Source organism: Rhipicephalus microplus, chromosome X (assembly GCF_043290135.1).
Source record: "Rhipicephalus microplus isolate Deutch F79 chromosome X, USDA_Rmic, whole genome shotgun sequence".
NCBI lineage: Eukaryota > Metazoa > Arthropoda > Arachnida > Ixodida > Ixodidae > Rhipicephalus > Rhipicephalus microplus.
In genome coordinates, this window is record NC_134710.1 from 37,632,613 (window position 1) to 37,646,428 (window position 13,816).

Consider the following 13,816-nt stretch of genomic DNA (forward strand, 5'->3'; position numbering starts at 1 on the left):
GACTTCATTATAATGGAGTTTTGCTGTGCTGGCACAGAAGATGCAACAGATGTTCATATACATTGTGTGACGGCCTAAAGCCACTGAGTCAAAATATCAGTGCATCTTTTGAACACCAAGCTTGCTCCCTTATAGATAAGTTTTTTCGCATTCCTCAAAGGAAGAGAGGAGTAGAAGCAAGCAACAATTCCAGAAAAAAAAAAGTTAAGAACTGTAGTAAAATATGGCTCCTAGTGAATATGTTAAAACAAGATAAACAGATTTAGTAACAGAATGGATATGAATGTTCATTATTCTTCAGTACTTCTAGAGTAACCCTAAATGCAAAAATGGGGTGCAGTAGAAAAAAGAAAAAAAAAAGAGAATGATGACACAGCTGCGCCGTGTCATTCTCTTTCTTGTCCTTTATTTGTACTGCACCCTATTTTTGCATTTAACATCAATCATTACCAATTAGTCCACAAGGCTGTAATGACTCACCATGTCTTTTAATCAAAGCTTCAAGATGAGCAGATGAAGCTTCCCGCCTGTCTGCTTGGTGGCTTTCCACCTTGTCGCGCAAAAGCTTCTTGGCTTCCTCGAAAAGAGCAATTAGTCGTCCTGGGAAAAACAAAACAAAGAAATAAAGATCACTCAAAAGAAAGCATCCATTTACTATGAAAGTTGGGCTAGGGGTGGATCTAGCCACTCATTTTAAGGGGGGTCACTTGAAGGAACATGGGAGATGGGGGTGTGGTCATTACTTTTGTTTTTACTACCACGAAAATGCTATCATAGCATAAATACTGTTAATGTGAGCGATCGCCCCTACTGTTGCCCCCTCTCGAATCCATCACCGACTTGGGCATAAAAACATATACCATCACTAGGGTGACCACGTTCCTATTAGCGAAAATCTGGGATACGCTGACAAGGGGGAGTGGTGTTGACATATCTCAGAAATTAAAGGGACTGTATAGTGCTCAGCAAAAGTTCTCAGATTTAGGCAAAAATGAGAATACAATTTACATCAGAGTGAAAGCTCAATGTATGACAATGTCTAAAACGACAATTTCGTCAACAGCAGTGCCCTACTTATCGAGAAATTAAGGTAAATTCGCAAGAATACATACGCCACTGTAGGACATTTTCAAAATGATCCCGATTACGTCAGAAGAACCGCCTACAATTAATCACTAGTAATCAATCCAGCTGCACTAAATAAGGAACCTCCCATGTATCAAGGGACGTAATAAAATGCTGCTTGTTCGTTTCTGTTTGATTCGTGGAAAAAGAGAAACGTGGGACATCACTATGAAGAATGGCGCGAGTGGTTCAAAAGTTCAATTTTCGCCTGGTTAAACTGTACATGTCGTGCCACCTAGCGGGGCCCAGTTGAACCAAACACGTCTGGCAATTTTGAAAGCCATGGCTAAAAATTGTTCAATAACCATTGCTGCTGCTCCCGCTACTTTCCCTCTGTTGCTACTATAGTATCGGCAGCCAGGCAATAAAGCCGGGCAACATTGTGCACAGCAACAGTAACGTCAAACGTTTTATTGAGGTGGGTAACTTGAAGAGCGCTAACCCGATGTGGACCACTAAAACGCAATCTTTTTTCAAAATAGGCCTTTCCTTGGCACAAAAGTAACACTATGATGTTTCTGGACCGCTATTTCAACAATCAACATCAACTTAATAGTTGCCTTTAGTGTCCCTTTAAGAACAAGCATGTATAATTTGAAATTGTATTTTATGCACTTGAGACAGCTTTCGGCTGCACCAGAGAGTAGCTTTCGCTTTTTTATCAGGCGTTCGAAAAGGCACCTGGAGGTGCATTCTCCTACCTGCCTGCCTACGGCGGAGAAATGCGAGCACTGCGTCCAGCACAGCCCATCAGAAAAACAACAAAAAAGAGTATTTGGCCAATAGCAGTGTGACCGACTTTAGAGAAGTTTTGAACCATGCCCGTGAGTCCAAGGTAATCTAGTAATGTTGCACGACTTCTCATGCATTAAGTGCAAGCCAGTATTCACCATTGTTCTACATTGAAGATTTTGCCATCATGTTCTCCTTCACCACGTCCATGCTGGCTCTCATATCTGATATGCAACACAGAACACCTAAACATAACTGAAAGACAGCAAGGACCTTCTGTTATTTTGTGCAGTGCGTCTCATTTTTGTTTTAGTAACATGCTTGGCATCACTGGAACCACTACACTTCATTTCACAGCTCCGGCGTACCAACCTTGCTGGAACAAACTAACTTTTCCGCTCGACTGCGGCGGCTCATCAGGCGTACCAGCGTTGCTGGAACATACTAACTTTTCTACTCGACTGTGGCGGCTTGTCAGGCTGACTAAACAAAGTGGAGGAACCGTGGTAATAATAGTTTATTTAACAATTTGCATGCTTTAAATGACCACTATGATATTCATTTTATTATTAAACAAAACTTTTGAAACCTGCAAAAACTGCGACTTCGATTTTCTATTTTTACTGGCACTACCATCGTCACTGCTTTCACCAACCAGTGCTGTGAACATTCATCACACCAATAGAAAAAGACCGAACGCGGATAGCAAAATTCTTTTTTAAAAATTTCTACTTGCTTTCCAGAGAAACCATTGGAAGCTTGGACACTTCAGATGACACGCTTTTTATTGCGATACAAAAGAAAAAAATTATGAAGCATGGTAGACAGTTCCTTTTGGCAATATTTAGCCATTTCTAAAGCAAGGAAATAGAGTAACTGATACAAGTCCATGCTCACATAAAACATATGTGTGTGGAAGAAATCATTTGATACATTACTGTGGTCATTTAAAGCATGCAAATTGTCTAACTATTATTACCACGGTTCCTACAGCTTTGTTTACTCAGCCTGAAAAACCACTGCAGTTGTGGAAAAGTTTGTGAACCTATATTTGTTTTGTGAAATATATATTTGTTTGTGAAAATGTTTGTGAAATATATATATTTGTGAACCTGAAGATGCAGCAACTTTTCATTAAACAGTAAAGGCATATTATAAGGCATTATTATCGAGCAATATTACTCATGGGCATAGGTTGGCTAACTCGCTCACTCATGAGTCACCTCACTCAGATTGAGCCATGAGTCTGAGTCCGGGTGAGTAATACTTTGGTGAGTATAAGCTTGAGGGAGTTCGATGGAGCTAAACTTTAGTGAGTCCGGGTATGAGCGAGTACAGCTGAAAAAAACTTTGATGAGTGCGAGTCCAACTGAGTCCTAAAGACTATGTGAATTTCATGAGTGAGTCTAAGTGAGCTCACTCAGCATAACAACATTATAAAATAGAACATAAAATTGCCTGGATTGCTATTTTTACACCTAAATTATAGCAACAAATAACTTATTATGTGCCTTTCCTTGACCTCTAGCAGTTATAATTAATACAAATTAGGGCCCCTAAGGTACCACATGTTTATTCACAGGGGTGCAACAGCCGAAATACGATTTGGAGCAACTTTCGAAACAGCAAATGTTGCTTTTGGAGCATAAATTCTAAATTTAGAGCAGGTCACGGGGTGAAAAACATGCATTTCTTATCATGAAATACCAAATTTGTAGCAGTGTAAAAAAATAAGGCTTACACAAACAAATTTGTATAAACCATTCAACATCACCTAAATCATGCAGTATGAACATGAGCACTGCTATTTCAATCAAAGTATTATTTTGAACCACCCGGCTGAGCAAACAATGATAAAATCCACATTAGCATTTGCTGCACCTGTCAAATCATTTGACAGACTTTGCGAATTTAAATATCAACCTGCCAAGCACACAACCTTGAAATTTGGGGGAGATTCGTAAAACCTAGGAGTAGAGGTGAGAAAAAAAAAAACAGCGCAGAATTTAGTTTGCTTTTTTATGGAAGCAGAAATGTCATACACTGTTTCAAATCATTGCCAGTAGGTTACTTAGACGTCGGTGATTATACTGGCACTCAGAATTGTGCAGCATGAGTAACTAAGCATGAGTAACTGAGCAAAATGTGCAGTGTTCCACTAGGGCTAACAGCCCCTTATATATCTCAGTAGGCTTTTCCGCAGGGCACTGCGAAATACTGTGACGAAGGAGGCTCAAGCAGCACTAGAACCAAAGCTAAGAAATTTTCTAAGTGCTACACCACTACCCCCCCCCCCCCCCCCCTTTTTGCACGGCGTGTTCAACCAGTTGAAGTAATAACGGCGCACACCCGTTGGTCCGGTGACGGTACCGGATATCTATCGCCAGGAGCCTGGCAGGGGAGACGCAGCTACAACACAAAAATAAGTGTTTTATGTGCCACTGCTAAGGCAATGAACATGGTCGCTGGCAACGCTGTTGTTCGCAGCACGTCAAGCTTGTTCACGCGAGGAAAATGCGGCATACGCTTCCAGCTTTTACAAGCCGTAGCTGCCATAACCGCATTTTCATGCTAGGAAACTCTCGTTTCCCACAAAGCATTGGTGGCTACAGCAACTCATTTTTGTCTTGAAGTTCTGTCGTCTCGCCAATAAATATCGGTTGCAGTCAGCGGACCGATGGGTGCCCAACGTTGTTACTTTATCTGGTCGATCACATCTCGCGAGCATAGGATGGGTGCCTAGAATGTTTTAAGTATATTCTAGTCACTATAGTTCGGGTATGCGCCCTTTGACTGATGGTGCAAGCTACAGATGGCCAATCAGGCCTGCATTTTTCACCGAAATCAGCGCACATGAAAAAAATTTTGAGGCTGGCTGGGAATTTTGGCACAATTTAAGCAAACTTCACGGGTTTCGCGCAGCTCGGTGCTACAATCGGCAATTGTATCAAATTGGCACAATTGGCACAGCTGTTTCACCCCCACATTTATTGTATTACCTGTGATAGAGTGATTTTGTCTCTTCATTCTAAGATTTCTAAGATTTCTAAGAAGTAGAAATTTAACTTTATGACAAACTGCTATATGCAGGTAGCCGATTCAAAATTACTTAAGTCCTGGCATTCACTGCGATTTCAAAATTAAAACCAACCAGTAGTGAAGCCTAGTCTGCCCATGAGAAATATGAAACACCACTTTCCTGTACTTTCCTGTCCTTAAAGGGGCCCTGCGACACTATTGGAACAGCCTTATTAAGCACCACAATGCGTGTAGCAATGATTACTGAGACGAATGCAACAATAATGGTGGAAAATATGCGTCCTCAAAGTTCAAAACTCGAGCAGACGAGGAGGAGAAATGTTCTCTTTCGCATTTCACTCGCCTGCTGACGTCAAACACCGCTTCCAATCACAGCGCGTGTCTCATATACCGAAAAGGCTACCTCATGTTGGCCTTCACACAATACCTCGCTGCCGCTCTTTTTAAATTGCGTCATTTTGAGTTACTACGAACCACATGCGTTGGGTAACAGACGCTCTCACGGTCACACTGCGTAATACCCCTGTCACACGTGGCAACTTGAGTGCACTGTGAGCAAGTGTATATACGCTCATGAAGTGTCATTTTGGCGGTTCACTGCTATACGAAAAAGAGAAGTGTACTTTGGAAAAATGATGGCAGTGACAATTGACAAATTTGTAGCACACCGTATATTTCTTATTTTTGCACCTGTGTATCATCGTCGGACCATGTTGTCTTCGTGGAAGTAGCATCTGTGGCACATGCCATCTTAAATGACTATAGAACAACTCACCTACACATGTGCAAGTGTGCCTGGAAGTAAACAATGCGATGGACGCAGCCATTGCACAGCATGTGCTGCCGCATCCCCCTAGCGGAAGTGGCCACAAACTGCCTGACGGTGAAAGTAGCGAGGTTTTTTGCTGCATTTCATGACTTGTTTTAATACATAGCAGTATTTCTCATAACAAAAACATTGGCCTGAAAATAGTATGAGTGCCGCTTTAGGCAACAATGCCCCGCCGCGATGGTCTAGTGGCTAAGGTACTCGGCTGCTGACCCGCAGGTCGCGGGTTCAAATCCCGGCTGCGGCAGCTGCATTTCCGATGGAGGCGGAAATGTTGTAGGCCCGTGTGCTCAGATTTGGGCGCACATTAAAGAACCCCAGGTGGTCGAAATTTCCGGAGCCCTCCATTACGGCGGCGCTCATAATCATATGGTGGTTTTGGGACGTTAAACCCCACAAATCATCATCAGCTTTAGGCAACAGCGAATTTCTGCACAAGCCACTTTTACTGAGGCTACACACTTCGTTGCAGCCCTCGCAGCGAAGTGAGGTTGGTAGACACACTTGAAGGCGAGTGTACTTTGCAGCGAGTGACACTAAACTTGCTTGTGTGACAGCGTGCAAATGACACTCATGGTGAAGTGTACTCGCTCAAAGTGCACTCAACTCTTTCGTTACCATGCTTATTTTAATCAATCACCACTGATCAACGCTTTTGGATTGTTGTTTTTGGCATAGTAAATTTGTTTCTCATGCACCCAGCACTTTCTAGTAATTAGTCCAGTCACTAAACTTTCACAATCAATTTGAATTTGCCTGTTTTGGCAACATAGTGATTGTTGACAAACCTTTGCACGAATCAATGTGCGCGTATTGTTGGAAAAGTGCACTAGGTTGGCGAATTGACAGAAGTGCGTGCTGCTCATGATTATGCTTACAGTAACATCTAAGCTCTGCAATGAAAAGAACCTTTGCAAGCCAAACATTGAATTAAAGTGTGAGCTTTGCAATTTTACTATCTTGAGCAGTAATAATTGCCAGAAATTTATGCCAACTATTCAAGAAAGCTGTTCCTAGTAGTCGGGGAAAATTTGTTCTACGCGAAATATTTACGAAGCTCCGCCGCGTGCTTGAAGTGTCGAGGTGGCCTTCTCTGACAGTTTCCAGCAGTTTTTGTTTTGCTTGCATCGTTATATCAAACACAGGATCGCATGTAGTGTCACTAGTAACGTTTATGATGTCGTTTTCACGCTTGCACCAGCCCTGCAAAACACATGCGCTGCTCGAAATTGTCTTGCAACCCCACCTGAATTGAGTGAGGACGAGCTTAGAGTTTGAGGATGATAGCGCCTCAACTTCAAGTTTTATGTTGATGATGTTTTGTGTCAGCCTGAGACATCCGTGGCCATTCATGTTTTCTTTTTTTTTTAAATCCTCAAGTTGTCTCCTCCGCCGCAAGAGCGTATAGGTTCTGACTTTTGTGCACAACCTTATAGCTACTCTGATTACGAGCGTGGTCCACACTTTTCTGGGGTGCGGTGTGGTGGCACTGGCTGCAGAACTTCTCCTAACGACAAGAAAGCCCCAAGAGTCCATCTTGGCCCTGACTACAGATCAGTGCGAAATGATTAAAAAATGCATGCGATATTGTAATTTTTTTTAATACTATAGGTGAAAAAATGCAAACAAATATGCTTGGATGCACATATTTGAATGCCAGCCTATGCGGATTAAGGTGGCTCTTGGAAAGAGGTGACGCTAGATGAAATAGCACCAAGTCCATTGGAGATCTCATTTATAGAGGGATTATTCACGTCACGGGTATCTGTTTATATTGGCACACCTGGAGGCTTTTATAGCAAGACAGCGAAAATTTACCGAGAAAAGTGTACGAGTACTCTTGCGTTTCACGAAAAACCATACAATGCTTCACCACATGGCAAGAAGAACGAAGCAGCACCTCAGTTCCGATTTTCTTTGTCTATGTGAAGAGAAACATTTTGTACAACATTTATTATTTTTTATGCTGTTCCTGGGTCATTTATCTACAAAGTGTATATTTTGAATTTTTTTTTATGTGAATATTTTTGCACATATAGTGTTTTTCATTGCACTGTTTACCAGCTGGCAATCAAAAATTCCACACTTTTCACATTTTTATTCATTCTAAAATATTTTTATTGCTCTACAGCATATATTTTTTGGAAAGAACATTTCATTGTGCAAAGTTTAATGTGCTGCAATGCGTTCTGGAGTACTTTTCGAACTGGCCAAAACAATCTTCCCAAGACATCTGAAAAACAACCATTTTTGCACGGTAACGAAAGAGTCCAGTTGCTACTTGTGAAAGGTGTATTACATGTACATACACGCTTTGGGCGAGGTCACTTCTCGGCTTGCTTGCAAGACGCGTTCTATGGCAGCGCCGGCACCCACCGCCTGTTGCATTCTTGGCTTGCTAAAACGTGGCACGCGTTTCCACTTTTAGTTACTGGTGTACCATAGTCTTGTTTGCAGGCTAAGTGTTGTGCTCACTGTTCTGAAACTACATCGTTTAGAAACAGGAATGATTTCTTTCTGAGAAAGGGTGAAAAGGTTTTTTGCTGTGTTAGCATTCACTTGTATGGCCTAGCTACCACCATATGAATATTGCGTGCTATTTGTCGCAACAAGCCAATTAAAAGTGAACGGCCTTTGTCGTCACGTCACATGACATGCCGTCATTCCCCATAACAAACACAGTCAATGTGTGTCACCATAGTCGAAAATCAAGGCAGTTTGTCGCGTGAATTAAAATTATAACAGAGCGCCGATTTCGGTGTTGCTATTTGCGCAACTATATGGGCACATTCTACAGCACCAGAAGGACCGATGAAAAACGCATGCTCAAATAGTGTCGCAAGGCCCCTTAAAAAAAAGAAAAAAAGAGCACAAACAAACAAAAAGTTAAACTTAAATACACTGATACTTTAGTAGGCTGTTTTTCCAATGCCCCTAAAGCAGTACTTTTTTACATATCTTCCATAAAAAAACACACGTGAAATTCTAGTTGGCAAAGGTGCTAGCCTTGGGTTTCAGTTAAGCAGATGTGGCTATACTGCTCAACTTCAGTATTATAATTCGAATGTTACGTAACTCACTGGATAAAATATCCCAATAAGAAACCCTCGTTACTGAAATAGACACTGCAATAATTTGAACAACTGCACGAATTATTAGGCAAAGTCATGAGCATTGGCAGGATTTTCTCTTGGGGGGGAGGGGTACAAAGCTGTCTTCCATAGTAGACAAAGAAGGGGGGGGGGGGGGGCAAGTGCAGGTTTGGCTTGAGGAGGGCACATGACCATATTGCACCCCCCTGGTGACCCTGATGCCCATGGACAGTCAGGATGGTGTTTAGTGTTTAAATGATAGTTAACATTACCATACACGGTCGTCTAGCACATTACACAGATTTACTTTTGAAGCAAGTTTTTTTTTTTCCTCTCTGAAAAACCTATGTATGATTTTTTGGGAGTTGCCTGAAGTGCCGGGTATGTCACACATGCATACACACAAACAGGAGATGGGAGAGGGGTACGAAATCTTCGTTATGTTCCTAAATGCATGCATAGGCTTGCACAGCAAAAAATTAACCGAAGGTGGTGGTAAGCCCTTTACGATGATGCAGCAGCAGCTTGAGTCATTGTGTACTTATTTGTTCCATATAACCTTGCTTAACCAGACTGTCCCCCCCCCCCCCTTTTTTTTTCTCGCACCTAAACAAAGAAATGCGGCCAGAATTTACTCCATCTTTTCCACGCCACTCGTGAATCTGTAACGCCGTGAGGGTTTCGGCCGCGCTAGGCTGCACCGCGCGCGCAAGTCCGAGATGACGGCGCGCGGAGAGAAAAATCAAAATGGCGGCGACCCGCCGTCTGCAACAGCGGCCGAAGTGCGCCCGGGGGGGGGGCAGTCACACGCGTGCTGAAATGGCGGCCTTTGGCAACAGCGGGCGCGCGTCTAACGAGGATAATAGGACTGATAAAAAAGCAGCGACAAACAGCATGCTGCGCCGCAGCCACCAACAGGGCGATCGATGGCCTTCTAATTTCAGTTAACGAAGGCGGGCCAATCCAAGCTGACAACGCGCCCATGACGTCACGCGACCCCGGTGCAGTAGGCTGCAATTCCGCATGCAGAGGCGAAACGAGCAAGAGAAGCCGATCGATCGCGGAGGGAAGTGGGGTCGTAAACAAAAGGCGTGCAGCGCTTACGGTGCTCTTGCTGCAGTCCGTACAGTTTGAGCTTGTTGGCTTCGTGCTGGGCCTTCTTCTTGAGGCGGCAGGCGCGCGAGGCCAGCTTGTTCTTCTCCTTGCGCGACTTGTGCCGCGCGTTGAAGGGTAGCTCGCTAACAGGCGTGAGCTCATTGATGATACGACCCAGCTTCTTCAGTTCCATACCGATGTTGTAGAGCTTGCGGGGGTTAGGCGTCAGATCGTTGCCGTCGCCACGACGCGCTTTGCCCGCGTGCTTGACGCCCTCGAGCTGGCATTCCGGACTGAACACGGGATCAGTGACGTCATGCAGCACGTGCGGATCGGCCGAGTCACGCGCCATGGACAGACGAGGGCCCTTGGGACCCTTTGCCTGCACATTGTACTGCCAAAAGTAGCGCTTCTTTTTCTTCTGACCGTCCGGCGATCCCGGCTCGACAGCCTCTTGGCTCGCCTGCGACTCGGCGTCCGACGTGAGCGCCTCGTCAGAGTCCTGGCTGCTGAAGCCCTCGTCCATGGACAGCTGGCTCAACTGAGACTCGGGCGCCGAGCACGAAAGCCGCTCGGCCAGGATGCGCGAGCGCGGTTTGCCGCTCGCCGGCACCTCGCTGGGCGCTGACTGCGCCGCAGGGCTCGCCTGTACAGGCTCGGCCTGAGCGAGCATGGCACGCTGCAGCACTGGCTCGGCGGAGACCTGCTGCAGTGGCGGGGCTGGCACAGCGAGGCAGGTCGATGCCGGCACGCTCGTAGAGAGAACAGGCGTCAGGATCTCGGTCTTCACAGGCCTCGCCAACAGGTCGGCCAACTGAGACGGCGCCGTGAAGCTGCTCCAGCTGGTCTGTTGCTGGAAGTCACGTAGGATGTCGTTGACGTCCAGCCCGTCGAGGCCGGACTCGTCAGCATTCAGCTCCGCCAGCGTAGGGTCCTTGAGCGGCGGAGGCTGCTTGTCGGGCTTCAACATGGCATCCAACTTGCTCAGTTCGAAGTCCATTGCCCAGAAAGAGGGGCTCTGGTCGCCCGGCTCGTTCTTGTCGGGTACTCGAGAGTACGGGTCGTCGGCCTCGAGCTCCCACAGAGCCTCGGCCAGGTCGGCCTTCTCTTCCTTTGGCTCTGGCCCGTACAGCCCAGCCTCGAAGCTGAGGCTCTCCACGGACAGCCACTGGTCCGGGTCGACGCTGCCTTCGAGTTCGGGCAGCCGCAACGGGTCCTGTGCAGCGCGCGGGGCGGCCGGCGCCCAGCCGCGCGCTGCTGCCCATTCAGCCGAGCCCAGCATGGCTGGCGGGCCCAGCGCAGTATCTCGGGGAACCTCCAAGGCTGCGGCTCGATCTGCAATGACATTGGCACAGCTTATTCGCGCACTGAGCCACTCCGACTAACTAGAATTGTGCGCTCAAGGGAGAGCCGATGAAAAACTAGCGGCCTCGTAAATGAAACGTCTGCCTTAAAAACACTTGTCATTCATTTATACAGCAATCTTCTCTTTCAGAGCTCAGTGACAAAGCAAAATGTTGCTTCTCGCAATGAGGCTACGGCGCCAATCTACACCGACTTCCGGTTAGAGAGTCCGCGCCGCCGTACGGGGCACCTTCGCCGTCGTCTACTCAGTGTTCTACCGAGCGGTCGCGGTGATTTTTTTTTTTTGCGAATAACTTCATAATGTCTTTGAAAAGTACGCAATTTATAATTTAATAAAAATTAAATTACCGCTGGACAGTTACAAGAGGTAGGATTCAAGTCGAACGAAGCTCGTACACGCATGTTATTTCCCAGCGGAGAGTGATGATGATGCTGACCCTCACTCACTGATGATGGCACTTACCTGTTACATCGTGCATAATGTTGTTGTCCTCTTCTCACGGCTCATACCCAATGCAGGGGATTGGCCGAGTGTTAGGTGATTTTTTTTTCTCTTTTCAGTGTTTTTTTCGCAATACTTCTCGTATAAGCTAGGAATAGTTAATACAACTTAATTACGGAATATCATCAAAATGTTTCAAAAGATGAATTCAGCTCGATATTCTTTTAGGTTGACTGATAAATAACTTTAGGGCGTAGTAAATGCCCCTGTAACTGTAGCCCAGTGTAGAGGCGCCAAAAGAAAGAACAACTGAATATCGCAGCGTAAACGGATACGTCCTGTTCGTTCCACCTCCTTTCTCCTGCTTGCGGCGGCCGCCGAGCGCGAGCGTGCCATGGCACAGCGCTGTAGTCGGTAGTGACGCCTCATATGACATCACCCAGGCATAGGCATCGTGTGCTTCCATCGGGCGGATTGTCGCGTATGTTTCGGGCTATATACATGTGATTTTAACGCCATAGCAACGTGAAATATCTGTCCAATGCGAAACTTACACTTCTTTTTTGCGTGCTTCAAACTAATACGGTGATTTATTATATTAACTGTGTGGCAAAAATACCACATCTCTGGTTTGATTAGGCGAGCGAAGATGGTCCAATGTGAGACTTGCACTTCTTTTTTCGTGCTTCGAACTAATAAATGTGTCGCAAAAATACTTTTTACAGTTAAATTGATGAACTTTTGCAGCTTTCTGGTTTTTATTTTGTGAGTCTTTATTAACCTGATAGTTCGTTCTCTCGCTCCCTCAAAAATTGTGCTTGAAGGCATGCGAAATTCTGCGTACTCCAGAATTTTTTCACTTTAAAGTTTAATTGTAAGTACTCTAAAGTATCGACATTTCACGCTTGAAAGTTTCTTGGATAGTTGACACGCGATACCGCGGGATTTGTCGTTTCAAAAGCAACGACGGTTGTGTGCAAGCTGATACCAGCGAAAGACTTTTTTTTTTTTTTTGCCGGTATTTTTCGCGGTCAGCATCATCTGCACACTTGACATAAAGCAGGCAATGACAATCCAGCAAATACTATGTAGGTATACTAAATCGGTGGTCTTGATGACAGAAGATTGTACAGCAGTATCTAAGCGATTTGGGGGAGTATATAAGAAGACAAAGAGAAGAGGGACAGGGAGGTTAGCCAGTTCTCAGACCGGCTGGCTACCCTGTGCTGGGAAGAAAGTAAGGGTATGGCGGATAGAAGGAGTAAGGGGAGTAGAGGGTGAGAGAAAAGAGATGCTAAAAAAAAAAAAGAAGCGGAAGAAAAAAAAAATAGTACGACAGACGACACTGCTTAGAGAATGTCTCTGAGGCCAGTCACCTGCAAGAGGCGCAACGACGCTCTCAATGCCTTGCGTGCCGAGAACGGCCCTCTGTCTAGACACATCGGCGCCCGTAACTCAGTCGGCCAAGGTCTACGTCAGCGCAGCACGCAGTCGTACACGATGAACTGTATGCGCTCCCCCTCTATACAGAGAGAGAGTACACTTTTAAAAGCATTCGTTCGGGAAACCGCCCGAAGCAGGAAAGGCCACGGCGGCGCCTCCCTGACGCGACGATTCGCGACGAAGAGAGCCCACGGTTGCCCCGTTCTAGGGTGGCAGAAGGCCCGGGTGTGACGGCCCGCGGGTATAAAATACGTCGACCGAGCGGAGGAAGGGGGGGGGGGGGACACACACTGTCAGCGTAAATTTGCGCTCGCCGCTAATCTGTACAGAGTCTCCAAACCGATAACATCGCTCACGCATCGTCTCTTTCACGTGCGTGTAAAAACGCGGAAGATGAAACGACCCGGTCGTCACCGTCGCGCGAAGGGGATTATTAGATAACAATCGCTCCGCGTGCGAGGCCTGTCGTCGCTTGCTCACGAGTTATTATTAGCTCAAAAAGCTATCAGGATGTATTTCTTACATTTAGGAATTGCAGGAATAGAATCGAACTGCCTGGACATTCCCGGAGTGCGAATGGGCCAAGTTTTTTTTTTTTCCTGAGGAATTAAAAGAAACGGAATTGCGGCAAGTCCTAATTCACCTGAATGGAGT

At 45.6% G+C, this 13,816-nt stretch overlaps 1 protein-coding gene across 3 annotated transcripts in view; it reads right to left on the minus strand.

Moving 5' to 3' along the window:
- Positions 1-13,816, minus strand: part of REPTOR (repressed by TOR) — a 41,408-nt gene that overhangs the window by 8,647 nt on the left and 18,945 nt on the right. For 2 of the 3 annotated variants that reach the window (XM_037426815.2, XM_075876239.1), the window contains exons 2-3: positions 9,922-11,247; positions 481-600 (exon numbers count right to left, since the gene is read on the minus strand). In XM_037426815.2, the coding sequence (XP_037282712.1) occupies positions 481-600; positions 9,922-11,194 (1,393 nt within the window). In that variant the 5' untranslated portion in view covers positions 11,195-11,247. The remainder of the gene's footprint in view (positions 1-480; positions 601-9,921; positions 11,248-13,816) is intronic. The other variant, XM_075876240.1, reaches the window with a different exon arrangement.